At 42.8% G+C, this 18,012-nt stretch overlaps 2 protein-coding genes across 5 annotated transcripts in view; one reads left to right on the top strand and one right to left on the bottom strand.

The window, feature by feature from the left end:
* RNF207 (ring finger protein 207) overlaps positions 1-4,792 on the top strand; it is an 81,241-nt gene extending 76,449 nt beyond the window's left edge. For all 3 annotated transcript variants that reach the window (XM_056795938.1, XM_001377086.5, XM_007492083.3), the window contains one exon: positions 739-4,792. In XM_056795938.1, coding sequence (XP_056651916.1) covers positions 739-841 — 103 coding nt within the window. In that variant the 3' untranslated portion in view covers positions 842-4,792. The remainder of the gene's footprint in view (positions 1-738) is intronic.
* Positions 3,689-16,359, bottom strand: ICMT (isoprenylcysteine carboxyl methyltransferase). 2 transcript variants are annotated; one of them, XM_001377096.4, is made up of 5 exons: positions 15,955-16,359; positions 11,789-11,877; positions 10,710-10,879; positions 9,550-9,767; positions 3,689-7,487 (listed from the first exon to the last, which is right to left on the bottom strand). In XM_001377096.4, the coding sequence occupies exons 1-5, from the start codon at positions 16,138-16,140 to the stop codon at positions 7,305-7,307; spliced, it is 846 nt and encodes a 281-aa protein (XP_001377133.1). In that variant the 5' UTR covers positions 16,141-16,359; the 3' UTR covers positions 3,689-7,304. The 2 variants fall into 2 exon arrangements, with proteins under 2 accessions (XP_001377133.1, XP_007492147.1); XM_007492085.3 differs by lacking the exon at positions 15,955-16,359 and adding an exon at positions 13,530-14,106.
* Between the last annotated feature and the right edge of the window lie 1,653 nt (positions 16,360-18,012).

Genomic DNA, 18,012 nt, shown 5'->3' with positions numbered 1-18,012 from the left:
TTCCTGATATTCTCACTCCCTACTTCTTTATGTGTTTGTATATAAACCCTTGCCTTTGGTGTTTGTATCAGTTTTATGAGAGAAGAGCTGCCAAGGGCTGGCTAAGCAACCAGGGTTTAAATGACTTGCCCAGGGTCATGCAGATAGAAAGTATCTGAAGCCAGATTTGAACCACCAACTCCAGAACTGGCGCTCTAACCATTATGCCACTTGGCCACCCCAGGCTATGCTTATTTAGTATTGCATAGTTCATAGGATCAAATGAACTAGGATAGATCTCAGAGGGCCATCAAGTCTGCACTCTCTCATTTTACAGATGATTTAAGACACTCAGAAGTTAAGTGATTTACCCAAGGTCACACAATGAGTGTTTGAAGAAAAACTTGAACCTACATCCACTATGTTTTACTCTCAAAATATCTTACTAAGCTCCCTGTGGATCAGAACAATCTTATCTAACTTTTCTTGCTCCCATTGTCTTATACATGCTTATTGTTCAAATTCCCTTAAATAAAAAAGGAACTTGCTTGAAGCTTATAGTTCCAAAATTTGCCAAAATAATTGCTATGGAAGGATGGGATCAAATATTGTGCAGACAAAATGCCCAGAGTAGATCTATTTGCAGGGGAGATGTCAGGATTTATTCTCCAATTGTTGATCCACAGGAATCTTATGATACAATAAAATTGGGTGTTTAGGAGAGGGGAAATTATATTTCATATGAATTTGTTCATGTAGGAATGAACCAAAAAACAGTTCTGAAGAGAAGAAAGAAGATGCTGGAGTCCAACAAAGGGGACAGCCAAATTCTGAACAGACTATCAGAACACCCGAAAAATAAAGACCAACAAATCCAATGAGAAATATAGGATAGATCTCACCATCAGGAACGAATTTATAGCTTAGCAACAGGGACTTGCTTCCTTTTTTAAAGCAGATTTAAAGTTCCCTTTCATTACTCATTAAATGTAATGGATGTAGGGCAGCTAGGTGGCTCAGAAAATTAAGAGCCAGGGTCCCAGGTTCAATGAGCCCTGGATGAGCCACTTATCCCAATCACCTAGTCTTTACTGCTCTTCTGTCTTAGAACCAATACACAGTATTGATTTTAAGATAGAAGGTAGGGTTTTTGAAAATAAAGAAATAAACATAATGGATTATTTTGACAAAAATAAAATTGTAGATTTAGCAATCAGGGTTTTTAAAATTAAGGGTTTTTTCCCTTGCTTGAATAAATTTGCCCTTTTCTTCCCCACTCTTATATACCCATGAGTAAATCATAACCCCAAAACACTACCATTTTGGGAGACGAGATTTAAAAACTCTCCTCCAGTCAAATTTTAAATCAGAGTGAAAATCGGTCCCCATTGGACATGTGTCAATCATAACTCCTTCCCTGAACTAGATTTTTTGCCATCTCTTCTGGATCCCAGCACCTCTACAATTTTTTTTTTTAATTCTTACCTTCTTTCTTAGTATTAATTCTAAGAAGAGCAGCAAGGGCTAGGCAACCAGGGTTAAGTGACTTGTCCAAGATCACACAGCTAGGGATTGTCAGAGGTCAAATTTGAACCTAGGACCTCCCACCTCCAGGCCTGATACTTTTATCCACTATGCTACCTACCTGCTGCCTTTTCCCAATTTTTCAATAAGATTTTGCCAATACCTCTCCTGTGAGATAGATAATTCCAGTTTCTTTTCAGCCAAAGCTTTCCTATTAAGGCAATGTCATTTGAAAAGTTGCAGTTATGGGCCCAGCAAAAAGTGAGGGAACAAGTCCCTCCAGATTCTCTTCTCTTTCAGCAGGGGATATGCTTACAGGGAAGTTATTTCAAGTTGATAGGGAGAAATAACTATCTTTCTGAAGACAAAGTTCAATTTCTCCCCCAAAGACTGCCATTATAAGTTGTTCCCTTATTGCAGATAGTTGTTGTCTTTTAAACCCTGACCTTCTGCCTTAGAATCCATATAAATATCATTTCCAAGGCAGAAGAGCAGCAAGGGATAGGCAATTGGGGTAAGTGACTTGCCCAGGGTCACCCAGCTAGGAAGTGTCTGCGGATAGATTTGAATGATCTTCCCAACTCAAAGCCTGGCATTCTATCCACTGAGCCACATATCGATCCCAAAGCAGATACTGCTTTTTAACCAATAAACCACTTGATGAAGACTTTCTTATAATCTAAAAGAAATTTATCTAAATAACCTCCCTCCTTCCATCTCCCACCAGGGCTTTAATAAGATGAATCTATCCCGGAGCTAGTTTTCCTGATTGCTGAGTAACAAGTAGCTCCTGTCAGACATCTCTCCTCTTGGTAACTATGGTTACAGAGATGGATGAGTTTATTTCTGATTGCAGTATGCTGATGGAGCACCTTATGGTTACAAAGTACTTTACATACATTCTCATTTAATCTTTCACAATGATTCTGTGAGAGAGGCAATCTATGTATTTAGAGATTCAAGAGAGGTTGAGAGCCACATCTAGAGATCCTGCATTCAAATCTGTCCTCAAGTACTTCCTGGCTGTATGACCCTGGGAAAGTCACTTAACCCCACTTGGAACCAACAAAGGGCATTGATTCCAAGATAGAAGGTAAGTGTTAAAAAAATAAAAGTGGTTGTGATTTGGCCAAGATCATCATCCTCGTCCACACACACACAAACTCAAGGCTCGAACTTTATTTAATCCAGATGTCCTACCTAATTCCTAGTCTTGCACTCTTTCTAGTAGCCCAACTGTGAGAGTGTAACCCAGAACTCAAGGCAAGTACATAAGCCTTACAGGCTTTCTGACTCCCAAGTTCAGTCTGATAGGAAATATTAGCTAAAGCAGGCAGGGTTAGACCAAGACTTGCATAAATAGAACTATTGCATGCCAGTGGTTTGATAGGGAGTCTCCTAGCTATTTCCTCAAGTTCTATGGATTCTACTGCTATGATTCTATCTTGCATTTGGTCCAGGTCCTCCTCTTCTTTCACTGGACTACCGTCCTAGCCTCTTTTTTAAATCCTTACCTTCTTTCTTAGGATCAGTTCTAAAACAGAAGATTGCCTAGGGCTAAGCAGTCAGGGTTAAGTGACTTGCCAGATGTTGCCATAGCCTAACTGGCCTCCTTGCTTTCAGTCTTTCCCTTTTCCAATCCATCCTCCACTGCTTGGCTGTCAAGTTGATATTCCAGAAGCACAGGGCTGACCATGCCATTCCCCTGCTCAAGCTGAGTGCCTCCCATTGTCTCTAAGGTAAAATGTAAACTCATGAATTTGGCCTTTAAAGTCTTTGTGTGTGATTCACTCTTTTTCACACATTCTACATTTCGGCTAAGCTGGCCTTGATTTTTGAGCTCCCACCTCTGGGCCTTGCACAGGTTGGCTTCATATCCAGAGTGTTCTTATTCTACCTGTTTCTTGGACTCTCAAGCTCAGCTGCCACATGAGGCCTCTTCCTGATTCCCCCAGTTGTCACTACTTCTCCCTCCCCCCTACCCACCAAATTTATATAAGGATATAGTTTGCAAATTCTATGCATTTACCTGTGTGGAATGCCCTCAGCTGAATATTAGTTCCATGGGAATAGGGAATGTTTCTTTTTTGCCTAATGCTTCTTCAACTGAACTGACTTCCTACTTTCTTCCAATGAAATTATCCACGGCAATTTGGTAGAAATGTGTTTTACACCCCACACACTCTTCATATTGAAATCAAGAATAGTTTTATTTAAGAATTGGAAAGAATAATCAATATCTGTGAAAGAAAATTCATTTAAAAATATTTAAATAAACATTTCTTCATGTAAAAAGAAGAGTAGAACAATTACTCCATTAATTGAATACATCCTGGGTCTGGGGCAGGCTTCCAAGAGTCAGGCACAAAGGACTTCTCCAGGTGAATCCTGATGAAAACTGATGTCCCTAGCCCATCCCAAGTGATCAAGCCTTTGTAGGAGCAAGGAAGCAATGTAGCAATAATACAGCTTCCTCCTACACTCAGATTTTTAGAGCATCTCCAGCTTAGTAGAAAAGCCATATAGAATGGGAGCTCAGAAACTAGCCCAGGCAGTAAGGAACAAAGTGCTGAGGAGGGACAGTGATTTACTGGACTCATTACTAGGAGGTGATTGATTGCTTATGGTGAGTTTGGGCTAAGATTTCATCAAGCCTTAAACAAAGATATTTGTATTCATAACCTATAAGTTTAGGAATCTATCTATCTATATATACTTTCCCCTCCTCAGTCAGAATATCTAACTGAATCAGGAAGAATATTATGTAAATAGAGGGAAAAACAGGACTAATAAAATTGACTACCTTTTAGGCATCAGCAGCAATTTGTACTAAGGAACAGACAGGCCCATATCATCATTTATTGACCTTGAAAAAATATATTTGGCTCCTAGTACTACTCATTCAGTCAACTCAACCCAACATGATGCACTGAGGAGTCCTGTGGGGGGCCACCAGACCCTGATGCTGAAGAACCGCTGCTCCATTTTACACAGCTCTGGGCCCCAGTATTTACAGGACTCTTTTTGTGGATAAGAATATATATATACACACACACATATATATGTATATGCATACATATATATATATTCATTAAAAAATTTTGAAATAGAAAAAAGCATTTCCTGTCATTTCATTATTTAGAAGGAATTAGTGATGTCAACTTTAGAGCGAATGACAGAGAAGCATTGAACTTATCCACCTAATTTTTTGTACTGTACACAATTATTGCTAAGTTTATATATTTTAAATGAAACTGAAGCTCATGGTATCAGATCAAAGTCAAAAGTACTCAAATCCTGCCCTTGAATATTTTGTATGCCCCCCACAAGTAGTTGCTGACTTCTACCCTGGTTAAGGGAGAAATGATTTCTCTTCTGCTCCCATCAGAATACCACCAGCTTCTTCCATAAACCAGTGAGTAAAACATGGTATATTCAGGGCAGCTGAAAAGCAGCAAAACACAGTGCAACCTTAAGACCTGGAGGTCCATGGTAGCCTGGGATTGGGGCTTGGTCAAATGAAGATAATGCACTTGGGGATCTAAAAGGATGAGTAAATAATTATACCCTGATACCTGTAGCCTTCTGGTCCATGAAACAGGGAGATCATCTAGTAATTAACCTGCCCCCAAGATCACATGCCACGACAAAAAGTTGTTGAAAGGACAGAACATGTGACCTTCAAAAAAGAAATCAAACTCTGGATTTGGACCTTGCTGGGTTCAAGCAAAGAAAAATCCTCCCTCAAGTGCCTGGGGAGTCCAAAAACTCCACAACCATCTTTCAGAGGATGTGAAGTTATAAGAGCAGAATCTGCTCAGCTTAGCATAATTTGAAGGAGAATGAGGTGGGAATTAACTTAACTGAAGCCACTAAATTAGTGCACATAATCTTACCATCAGAGACCAAAGGGTTGTTGCAAAGAACCCTAAGGCCCACAAATTCAGCAAGTGACCTTTTCCTAATCTGGTCTCAAGCTTATAACTAGAGCAAAGACTAAAAGTCTGGCAATTATCCATGTAGTCCTCCTACCAGCAAGTTTTCCTACCAGTAATCAAAGAACTTGTAAAGCCTCTTTGGTATATAGGAACAGAAAATAAATTAAGTCATGAAACCTGGAAATAAGAAATATTTCTAAATTGGTAAGACCTAAGATGCTTTGAATATACATTTTAGGTATGCGTGTATAATGTCTATACACAGGCATTTTCTCTATTTTGCACGGATTATAGTTTTCTCTTAGACAACATCTCTCTCATTCATCCGAGTTAAAAATGTGTAAGAGACATTCTTTCTTATGAATCCTCACAACACCCCTGTGAGGTAGGTGTCATTATCCCCACTTTACAAGCGGAGAGATTTAGGCACAGAAGGGTTACGTGACTTTACACAAGGCCTCGTGGTGAATCAGTGGTAGAAATATGCTCTACCCACTGGCCCCAGATGCCTTCACATTCAAAGCTAGCTAGTGCCACTTAGAAGGATCTCACACCCAGACTAAGCTCTGTATAGATTTCAAATTCCAATAGGCATTTTACCTTTTAAAGCTTGTACATTTGATTTGTAAAACCAATCATTTCCCCTGCACTTGGGAAACAACAAAGAGAATTGGGATTATGAAATGGATTTTCATGAGTGAACTCAAAGTTGTAATAATTTATCATCAAGTGGCAAAAATCATGAAGCACACTGGAATTTTAAAAAGAGAATGACCAAGAACTGGGGGGTAACAACTTCAGATTGCAAATTTTGAATAAAATGCAAGAAGTACAACCAGTGGGTGGACAGGTAATTAAGTGGATAATAGCCATCAGAGTTTCTTAAAGGGTTTGCAATAATAGCTTTCTGTAGTTCCTACTCCCCCTTTCTGATAGTAATAAAGAGGTCCCAATACTGAGAAGTCTCTCATTTCTCAAAAACTCGACCTTTGTGGAAGGAATAAAAAGCAGGAAACACAACTTCCCACAAAGATCATGGAGAGTGTCATTGGATTTGAGGAAGTCACTTGTTATAGTATATTTAGTGTGGTAGGAAAAATTTGCAATTTTAAAGTTTTCACTCACCTTAAAACACTCTAAAATCATTTCAAAATGTAAAATTCCCACATCTATTTGTTGCTAAATATAAAAGTGGCAATAAAAAAAATATCAAATGACTGAATAATTGCTATTTTTAAAAATTACAGAAAATGGGGAAGAGCCAAAGCATCTTCTAAGCAAATATTTTCAATGTGAAATGGATACTCATGCACTTAAAAAGGGGAGAAATAAAAAGGTTAAAGCAGTGAGGTCTGGGCTTATTGTTGAAGTAAGTTTTACAATCAGTTTTCTAATGTAAATAAGAAGCACTTATATCCACCCCCCCATTTTTTTTTTGCCTTTTCATAACCTTAATATTGGGAAGCAGTTAATCGATTTTTGTTGCAGAGATTCTTCAATTCCTCTCTGGTGGGCAAATGAGACACTAGGCAGCTTGTCACCAAGTTCCGTTCTGAGGAACACCATCGTAGAAAATGAAGTCACTTCCTCCTGTTTGCTTTGAGCTAGAAGTCCTACCTACCATGGCCAAGGATGAAGATGGATCTCTGTTATCTTCTCAGATCCATTAAAGGCCCTCTGACTACCCAGCCCTTCGTGCTTCTCCATAGGATAATTGGTAAAATACAAAATGACTACTAAACCTTTGGCTTCTGAATACAGAAGCATACATGGCTCCTTTCCTCATGCTGCCCAGAGCTAGAGGTCACCTCGCCTGGCCTAACAGAACCAGAGACACCATCACCCTTCATGCCATGCCTTGTGTTAAAGCTCTACTTTAACTCCTTTAATAAAAGGTAGGCCTGTTGGCACCTTCTTTTTATAATCTAGGTATTCTTCTCCAAAAAAGTGGATCAATGAGATTTCCTCCTCTTCGGTTCGATCTCGAAAAAATCGCCAAACTGTCAAAGCATATGCAACACCGCAGATTGGGTTACAGAGCATGACCTAGAGAAGGGAAGGAAGATAAGGAAATCAAGAGGACTGAGGACAGGGGACACACACACAATTACATACTCAGACACACAGACTATTCCCTTCTCACAAATCTTAGTTCTCAGATGTTTCCCCAAACACAAATTTACATATGAAGCAATCACATGAGGTGATGTTCTCTAAGACTCCTTCCAGGTATAAAGTTCTAAAAACACAAAAAATTAATCCAGTTTCTATTGAGGCCCCAAAGTCACTCTATAGTAGGTGCTTAAGGTATTTTTTCAGGAGACAGTACTGTTTAAGAACACTATTACTGTTTTTTTTTTTAAACCCTTACCTTCCGTCTTAGAGTCAATACTGTGTATTGGCTCCAAGGCAGAAGAGCGGTAAGGGCTAGGCAATGGGGGTCAAGTGACTTGCCCAGGGTCACACAGCTGGGAAGTGTCTAAGGCCAGATTTGAGCCTAGGACCTCCCGTCTCTAGGCCTGGCTCTCAATCCACTGAGCTACCCAGCTGCCCCCACTATTACTGTTTTTCTAGAAGCTGAAATTGATCCTGTGATTAATTAATCATCCTGAATTTGAGCCCCTGTTTGCTATCGCTTATTAGAAGCCCTTTAGAAATTAAAAAGCAGACAACCTTCTTGGGGCTCAGTTCCCTCACAGATGGGCGCATAGATGCCAGTGGTATTAAATGATATCAAATTTCCCTTCCACTTCTAAAAGGCAGTTTGGAATGGTGGAAAGACTGTTGGACTTAGGATCAGAAGAGATCCAGGTTAAAAATTCCAGCTCTGACAACTATGAGTGGTGAGAGAGCAATTCCCCTTACCTCTCAACCTCAGTTTCTGGATTCAGATGAGACAATATATGAAAAGCACTTTAGAAACCTATATAAACTTAAGTTATTACAAGTAAATGACCAGATGATGTGACTCTCCTTCTAGTTATTGAAAAATAGAAAAAAATAGAAAAAAAAATAGAAAAGCCAGAGCCTCTTCCTCTTTCCATCCCCTAAAGGTGTGTGCCCCCTCACTCTCTAAACTTTTTACATTGTCTCAAAGGAAGTGATGGAAATGTCTGCATTCTCCAGAAACCAGCAATGTGAATTCTGAATGTTTGTAGACTTGACAGCTAGAGAATGTTTCAAATATTGTCATGTGAAAACATCAAAGCCAGAGGAAGTAGCTGAGAACAATAACTTGCTGTACAGTGAGTGAAGTGGAATCTAGGGGTGAGTGAATTCTTTATGAGCTGCCTGGCCTTCCTAGTGAACTCCATCTGAACATCTGAGAGATAGCTTTCAAGAAGCAATGCAATAATACATGGGCAAGGAACTGAACAAGGCTATTTAGGACATGCTGGATCAAAGCTGTGCTATTTACAACACATGGACCAAAGTTGTCATCGTGACCTCATTAAATGAGCTAACCAGTGACAGAGCTGAATTAGAAAGGCAAGCCTTCCCTAGGTTCTGCACAGACTCTTCCCAGCACTTTAATCACCTGGCCCATCATTGTGCCAGAGATGGAAGAATAGAGAAAAAAAACAAAAAAAAACTAGGTACAGTCAGTAGGCAGCATCCCCTGGCATTTGCAAATTTAGGGCACATGGATTTTAGACCCACCATACTCTACCACTTTTGAGAAAGCATGCTGATTTTGTGGGTATGGGTGCTACTCTCAATGATGCAGACTGAAACTGCTCTCTACAATTTGGAAGGCCTTTGGGAGTTGTTGGAGAGGAAAAATTCACCATTCTAGAGTCAACCTACAAGATGAGTCTCTTGGAATTCCAATGAGTAATGCTTATCCTCAGAGGACATACATGCTGGGTCTATGTGGAAAGAAAGCCCTTCTGGCATGGGGGAACTGCTTCAGGAAAAGAAGGTCACCACAATGGCACCTTTAGGCAACAGAAGAGGCTGGAGTGAAGAGAGACTCTACTGAGTAAAAGTCACTACACCATTAAATCAGGCCTGTGGACTCGACTTCAGCTAATTCCCATTAAAAACATATTACAATGAAAATCTTAAACTACAAGAGAAAAGAATGCTCTCCATTTACAGACAGTACCTGGGTTCCAATACTCCAGTAAAACCATCCGACATAAGAAGGGTGCCTGCACCAAGCATACACACCACTTGTCACCAGTGTGTGTGTCTCTGATTTCTCATTCTGAACAACGTGGTTGAAGTTGGAACCGGCTGTAAACATGGCAGCTTTCCGAAGACACTCCCCAAAGATCACCATAAGTAGCCCAGTGACACTGAGCCATGTTAACTGCTTCATTTCTGCAATGAAAGAAACAAGAGAAAGAAAAGATTGGAATATTCCATTTGGACTCTTGCCTCTACTTAAAATCCAGCTCCAAGATACCACATCTTTCAAAGATAGAAAGATGACACAATTATTTTGCTAGGGTCACATGTTTTAGCACTTGTAGTATAGTGGCAGTGCTACTGAAAATGTCAGCACAATATTCCTCACTAAGTCATATTTGTTCATAAATCAACATGAAATACCTCTTCACAAGGCAAGGAATTAAAGCTCCAATACATAAGCTTTTCTTTCCTCAAAATGGTCAGCCTGACAGTTGTGTGAGCATTTATATTGCCACAGCTGTCAGCAACATCAGGTCATTTTCATCATCATTTTGGTCATGATAGCAATGAAGAAGGAAAGAAAAGGGAAGAATTGATCACATTTTGCCAGGGACCTCTAAAGGTAACTTCTAGCCTTGACTTTTGAGAGCCAATCTTTTATTTAGCAGTTCACTAACCTACTATCTTTTATTTTTCAAAGTTTCAGAGAATATAACATGTACTTTGAAGGGTTTAAAAAAACAACTATTTGAATCTAATTGGTTACCTTTGTAATCCTGTGTATTCTAGTTTATGCATTTTAAAAACATGATTCTGAGAAGTGGCCATCTATAGGCTTTAGCAGACTTCCTTAGAAGTCCATGGCACAAAAAAGTTCTTTTAAGAACCCCTTAACTGGAACTACAGAAAGCTAGGAATTTAGACAAAACTATATCAAACTGGATATAAAAGAAAAAAGGTTGGTAACTATGCCCTCGATTCAAAATCAAGGAACGATATCCAGCAGAAAGATTTATCCTTCCTAAATACTTTAGATGAACAGGGGGAAAAACTGTCTCTATACCCAAGAGATAGTCAAATGCCATTCTTCTTAAACTTTCATACCCAGAGGGAAAAGCTATACATACCAACCTGGCCAAAAATAATTTTCAACTGTGAACTCTATCCAAGAAGAGACAGCAGCTACTGTATACTCCAGACTATGGTTCAGAAGAAAGGAGTCCAGGGAGAGACTTTTGGGATTATTGACTGCTGTCACTAAATACTCAGAGTAATGGAATAATGACAAGGAGCACATATACCTAAAACAAAGAAAAAAGAAAAGTAGAGCTAGATGGCAGAGTCTAGAGTGAACCAAAATACAGAGCTGAGTTGTGAGTCTGTTCAATGAGTCAACAAAATGTTTTGCTGTCGCCCATTCCAAAGCCAGTCATCACTTGCAGCATCACACCTTTTTTGTATAGCAAGAATTTTTACTGGGACTGTTTTTCAATTCCATAAACAAGAAAACATTAGGTTACTGTATTGAATACTGCCTGGACTTCTTAAAAATGGCCATTGCATGTGAGAAAGCATGAAAAAGGAGAAATCGTATAAAACAAAGATACAATGTATGTCAGTTATAAAGTTCAAACATAACTGCAACATAATTCCAGTAAAGAAGGCTTAGATGGCTCATAGCATTGATAAGAGGATATAAAGCTTTTTACCTTTAGGTCACTGGTTCAAATCCAGGTCATGGACTAGAAGGCTCAAGGGACTGAAATCATATTGTAGGGGAAAATCCTACAATGGCCCGTGGGGGATGCACTAGATGTGACCTAATAGAAATTAGAGATGGAAAAGGCCTATGAATCCAAACAGAGCCTTTCACTTTTATGTCATTGATCTGATTCCCATTCAGGTCAGGATGATACACATCACTGAACAGGTAAGGGACACCTGCAGGGAGATTTTCATTCAGACCTGTCTCCTGCCAACAACAGGGCCAGATGAAGATGATTAATCCTAATGATTGAGACCTAAGAATCTGACCAGAAACTGGAGGTGAATTAATTGATATTGAGTACAGAACAGCCTTCAGCAAGTCAGAGATGAAATACCATAATCAAGAGGTTGAAAGGCAGAATGAAGGGCTACTTCTGATCCATTCACACCAACCCATCCTACCCCCTCACTGAAAAAACAAATCATAGAGAGAGATTGCTTACCAGCCAAAGTGACTCCAAGAAGACTGGCTAAAACTTAGCAGCAAACCACATCCGAAGACAAAGCCAAGAAAACAGGCCCGGATGGCTATCTGAAATGGAGAGGAAAAGAGGGAAGGAGAGAAATGGGGGGAGAGAGGGAGAGAGAGAAAGAGAGAGAGAGAGAAGAGAGAGAGAGAGAGAGAGAGAGAGAGAGAGAGAGAGAGAGAGAGAGAGAGAGAGAGAGAGAGAGAGAGAGAAAGGCTATCACCTCAGGCCACAAGACTCTTCACCACAATGCAAAAAACCCTAAATGCTGACCCAGATGTGACAACACCTTTTACAATGAAATTTCACAGACAAGCTTTTTTTTTTTCCCCAGCCTCAACTCGGGATTTTGTCAAGGGGATGAGTGAGTTGTCTATTGATAGGACAACCAAAGAACATGTACTTCCCCAAGGTTACCCCTAAAATATAGAGCAGAGCCCTAGAGAACACCACCACCATGCCTTTGGGGCCAGAGCAGGGACTGGCCCTTTTAACTTGGCACGGGCACCTTCAGTTATATAAAATAAAGTCACATGTTTGTACCCCACGCACATCTGCCTCTGCTGCAGCTGCTGAAAAGCATGAGCTGCAAATGACACCCACTTCCCTGGTTGGGAAGGGTGTCAAGCCTTTCTCCAAAGACCTTCTCTTCTCTGTATCCAGCCATAAGACTTGAATATGGAATAAGACACTTCAGGGGGTTCCTCCTCTTCCAATAACTATTTCCCCTATCCACTCCTACCAGAAATGTAGCCACATAAAGGTCCTGGCCTGTCAACTGCTCCCAAAGAGGCCCTTCTTAAAGTCCTTCCCCCAAAAGGCCCATCAAAGCCCCCACAACGGCTGCCTTCCCTACCTGCTGTCCCTCACCCACACTCACTAATGCTCCTCTCCTCCATCCCTCCAACAAAGAATTCCCCATTCTACCAGTGGTCTGTTCCTCAATCCTTGGCTTCTGATTCATCCCATCCTTCCCCCATTATGACACTTCCTTACTATCCCCTCCCATTTCTATTCCTTAACCACCGTTATCTCCTCCTGGACTTCATTTTGAAGGTCCCATCCTTCCCACTTAAATACACATCCATGCCTCAAACATCCCAGACTGCCTTTTCTACTATGCTTATAATGCCCACAGAACTCTCCTAGCACTCTCTATTCTTATCTCCTAAATAACTGATTATGGGGCATAGATAGGTTGCATAGTGCCTGGCCTGGAGTCAGAAAGATTCACCTTCACAGAGTTCAAATCTGGCCTCAGACACTGGGATTCTGCAACTGGGCAAATCATTTAACCCTCTTTGCCTCAGTTTCCTCATCTGCAAAATGAGCTAACCCACTCCACTATCTTTGCCAAGAAAACCCCAAATGGGGTCACAAGGAGTCAGAAACAACAAATAATTAACCAACCATTTATTTCCCATCACATAGCTCTAAGTTGCACCTGCCACCCCACACCCTATAGACACAGCTCCCAGGCCTGTCCCTCCTAATCTCCCAAATGCCCTATCTCCTCCTACTAACCAACACCATTGCACCAACATACCCTAATACCCTTCCATTCCCAGCACTCCTATATCCTGTGCCCCACCCTTTACTTCTAAAGTTCCATAGCTCCCCACACACACACACACAACCCAATGTCCCATTACTCTTATTCTCCCTAATGCCCATCTCTTCCCACTTCACTCCCAAAGTATAATCTCCCCAAATGTACCTCACCAACAAAATCCAATTGGGCAGTCTGACATGTAGATTTTGGGAGCCTAACATGAACTTTCTTCTGAGAGAGAGAAAACTCAGTCCCTGACTTTCCTCTCACCATCCTCCACTCAAGAGTTGATAATTTATCTGACCCATAATCCCTGGCTTTCCTTCATCTTGATTAACAGCCTAATCTTCCCCTAACTCAAATGACTACCCTAGCCATACCCCACATTAACTGATACTACCTCTAAGTACTCCCCAGTGACTACACCCCCTAAACATTAGTCCTCATAATTCAAAACTGACCCCCCACATTGATTATCACCTCTACTGCCTAATAGACTTCCCTCCAAACTCTGGTCTAACTAACCCCAGGATTTATATTTTTCCCTACTATCACCAATTATATGTTTCCTACACATCCTTCCTCACTTGCTGCTCCTCATAGTTCATAATGACCCCAGGAATTAGCACTTCCAATCCAAACCTTACTTGCCAGACTCCATAACTGACCACACTAATTACCTCAGGGTCAAAGCACCACTATAACACAAAGTTAACTAACTTAGTAATCCTGACCTATGGCCCCCAATTAAAAAAACAATAACTATAACTATAGCCTCCTAAATAGTCTCCACCTGTTAACGAATCCCTTTTAATCTCTACTTCCTATAATTTATAAAAGATATAGGGGACCATCAAATCTATACTTGTCCTGTCCCCCTCCTCCCTGGTCTTCATAACAGCCTTCATAACCACTTCTCCAATGGCTACTTTAACTTACACATGACCCTGGTATTCAACAGCTCATACCCTTCCTGTGGATCCCTTAACACTAATAGCTTTTCAAAGACCCCTGGGTATCTGGCACTCCTTGTAATTACCTGCAGTATTCTGACAGAATGGGAGCTCCCCATTTCTCACAAGAAACTATCCCAAGTACCATCCTTTCCTACAGCCCCCACCCCTCAGGATAGGAGGCTCCCTGGAAACCCCCAAAACTACAGCTCCCCATTACTCACACGGACCTAAGCAAGTGACACCCCATCTCCCATGGATTCCTGTCCCTCAGTATGTACAGCTCCCCACAACAGCCTTGTGGACCAAATTCCCTCCCCCCCCCAAAAAAAACCTATAGCTCATTATGACTAACAATGATTTGAAGCATGGTAAGTGCCACTTGATTTCAGTCCCTGCCTCCCAGTCCTTTGGAGTGCTCCTCAAAGCTACTTCCTAGAATCAATCCTCCCCACAAACCCAACAGATTTCCAGTTCTAAAAAGGAAATGACCCTAATAAACATAAGCCTAACCAGCTCATCAGTACAAACAACCCTCATAATCACGTCGGGCATTGCTCACAAGAAAACTGATCCAGGTAAGCTCTGCAGCTTTCCTGTTGGCCTCTGCCCCTAAGAATGGGCAGTTTCCTATAACTGCCTCTCCTGGAACCATACCCCCCACAAAAGTTCCCCATTGTTTACAAGGAATCGGGTCAAGTAAGCATCATATAATCCCCAAAGTCCTAGAACCTCAATACAAAATAATAAACCCATAATAGCTCCCTTTACAATTCCCAAAACCCTTGCACCCAAGGAGCTGAGGCAGATAGGCAGCCCCCACTCCTTAGTACCAGCAACTCCCCATAAATATTCCCTGGATCTCCAAAACAAAGTTAGACTCTGCTCCCAGGGAGCTGCCTATAAGTATGGCCTCCTTTAGTACCAGGGGTTCTCCATAACTAATTCCTGGATTGCTCCAAACCTTGCTCCAGGGAGCTGAGCCTGGTAGGCATTCCCAATCCCAATCTTCAATACCACTGACTCTCAATAACTTCTTGGCTTGCCTATGCCTGGGAAGCTGACCAGGTGAGCACCCCATCCCGTACCGGGGCTCTCGCCTCTTCCCGGGGATTTGCCTAGGTGGGCACCCCACCCCCGTTCCCGTATGTGCAGCTGCTCTTAACTCCTCGGCTCGCCCCTGCCCGGGGATCTTCCCTAGGTGGGTACCTTACCCCCAAACCAGAGGTTCCCGCTAGCCCCTTCCTAGGGAGTCACCTAAGTGGGCACTCCACCTCATACTAGAGGCTGTCACTCTTCGGCTGGCTCGCCCTTGCTCGGGAGCCTCGAAGTAGGCACTGCCACCCCCACCCCACCCCGTACCAGCGGCTGCCCCTAGCTCCTCAGCTCGCCCTTGCTCTAGGTGGGCACCGCCGGTCCGTAATAGCGGCTGTCCCTAACTCCTCAGCTCGCCTCTGCCAGGGGAGCTGCACCGGGTGGATACCGCCATCCCTGCACCAGAGTCTGCCCCTAACTCCTCGGCTGGTCCCTGCCCGGAAATCTCCAAGTGTGCACCGCCACTCCCTAGGATCAGCGGCCGTCCCTTAACTCCTCTGATGGCCCCAGAGTAGCCAGGTGGGCAGCCCGCCCCGGCTCACCTGGTAGCGCGGCGGCGGACGGTAGAGCAGCAGCAGGAGCGCGTTGAGCGCCGCCACGTACAGCGCCAGCACCGTGCGGGCCTGCAGGCCGGAGCGCGTGAGCAGCGGCAGCACCACCACCGAGGCGCCTAGCAGGAAGGCGGCCAGGCTGAGGCGTGCCTCAGAGCCCAGCGTGGCCGGCGCCATGGCGCTCAGGGCACCGAGAGCAACGGCGCGAGCGAGGAAGAGCGGCACCGGGCGGCGGCCGCGGCCGCCGCTGTTGCCCCGGGAATCCCGCCGGCCCACCGGCCGCGCCTGCGCACTGCGCTACCCGAAGCCGCGCTGTGACGAGAGCTTGCCAGGACTGGGACTCCCCGGCCTGGACGGCGAATTATCGCGAGAATGCCGCCCCCTGCGGGGCCCTGTGGCCTGAATTTGGCGGGAGCTGGGAACGCCCCGCCCCCTCATTCTTCTCCGCCCCACCCCGTCCGCTGGGAAACTCCCCGCCTCTGCAACTTAGAGCTGCCTGGGACCTCAGAGGTGCTGTCCCTCATGAGGCAAACGGGGAGACTGAGGCACAGAGATGAGAAAGGATCCTAAACGTAGAGCTGAAAAGGATCTCAGAGGCCATGTAGTCCAACACCCTTATTTCTGTGGATAAAGCGCCGAATCTGGAATCAGAAAGTCACATCTTCGAGAGTTCAAACCGGGCTTGCGCCACTATTTGTGTGGCCCTGGGCAAGGAAGGGACTTAACCCAGTTGGCCTTAGTTTGGTCATCTTTAAAATGGGCTAAAAGAGGAAATGACAAACCACTCCAGTCTCTCCGCCAAGAAAATCCTAAATAGGGTCATGAAGAGTCAGACACAACTGAAACAACTGAATAATAATCTCATTTTACAGATGGGGAAACTGAGGGCCAAGAAAGGGACTCGGCACAACTACTCTTGGTAGGCGATGTTTCATCACGTTTGACTAAACTAGGTTTTACCAAAGTCAGTTAACAACCCTTTACTAAGGACCCCCTATTTACCAGCCACTGAGCTAAGGGTTGGGTTATAAAGAAAGGCAAAAAAACCAAACAAACCACATAAAACAACTATGTAAATGGGAGTCACGTTCAGAGGAAAGTGATTAGAAAAGAGTAGAAAATGTGGATTTGCAGGGTGTCTGGAAGGCAAAAGTCAAGAGGGAAAGTATTTCCAATCTGGAGCCAATGGGATACAAAGTGTATCTCAAAGAGAGAAAGTAAAGTTAAAGAAACCTAGAAAGGAGTCAGGTTTTGAAAAACCGTAAATGCCAAACAGAGAATCACAGAGTTGACCCTGGAAGCAATAGGAAGCCACTGGAGATTAAGTAGGGAAATGACAGCCAAGCCTCTTTGTTTTAAGAAAAACATTTTGGCAGGTGGAAGAAGGATGGATTGAGGCAGGGGAGATAGCTAAGGCTAGGAGACCAATTTAAAGGCTATTGCCATAGTCTGTAAGTGAGGAAGTGAGGTGATGAGCATCATTGCCTCTCAGCTGCCCTTTAAAGGAAGGTAAAGATCACAAAAGGTTGATGTGGGAACAAGAGCATCCCTGATGGGGGGGGGGGGGAGGAGCAACTAAAATGGGGAGTGAGGGACACCTGAGGAGGTGAGTCATCCAGGTTGCAAGTGTCTGAAAAAGGGATTCAAATCCAAATTTTCCTGACTCCGGTTCCAAAACCCCAAACACTACATTTCCAAATATGAAACCTGCTCATGCCAACCCTCAAACTCCATCACCAGAATTGTCCAGAGATGACTAAGCCCTTAGAAGAAATTCTCCATATCTCAAAATCTAACAGGGGGTCTTCCAGATAAGAGTAAATTAAAGAAGCCAGAGATTATTACCCCTAAACAGCTGAAATTCATGGATTAGGGATCTTTTAGTTTGGAGTCCCAGGCTCCTTTTAAAATGCAAATACAATCTAGTAGAGTTAACACATTAAGCCAAAGATTTGTCATTCCCACTTCAGTGTGGATTAGTTTGATTCCAAATGAGGACAGTTCCTTAGGGTTTTGATAGGTTAGGGAAGAAGTAATTTTGGAGCCTGG

Source organism: Monodelphis domestica, chromosome 4 (genome assembly GCF_027887165.1).
Source record: "Monodelphis domestica isolate mMonDom1 chromosome 4, mMonDom1.pri, whole genome shotgun sequence".
Taxonomy (NCBI): Eukaryota; Metazoa; Chordata; class Mammalia; order Didelphimorphia; family Didelphidae; genus Monodelphis; species Monodelphis domestica.
The sequence above is the reverse complement of the archived record's forward strand: the minus strand, read 5'-3'. Positions and strand labels throughout refer to the sequence as shown.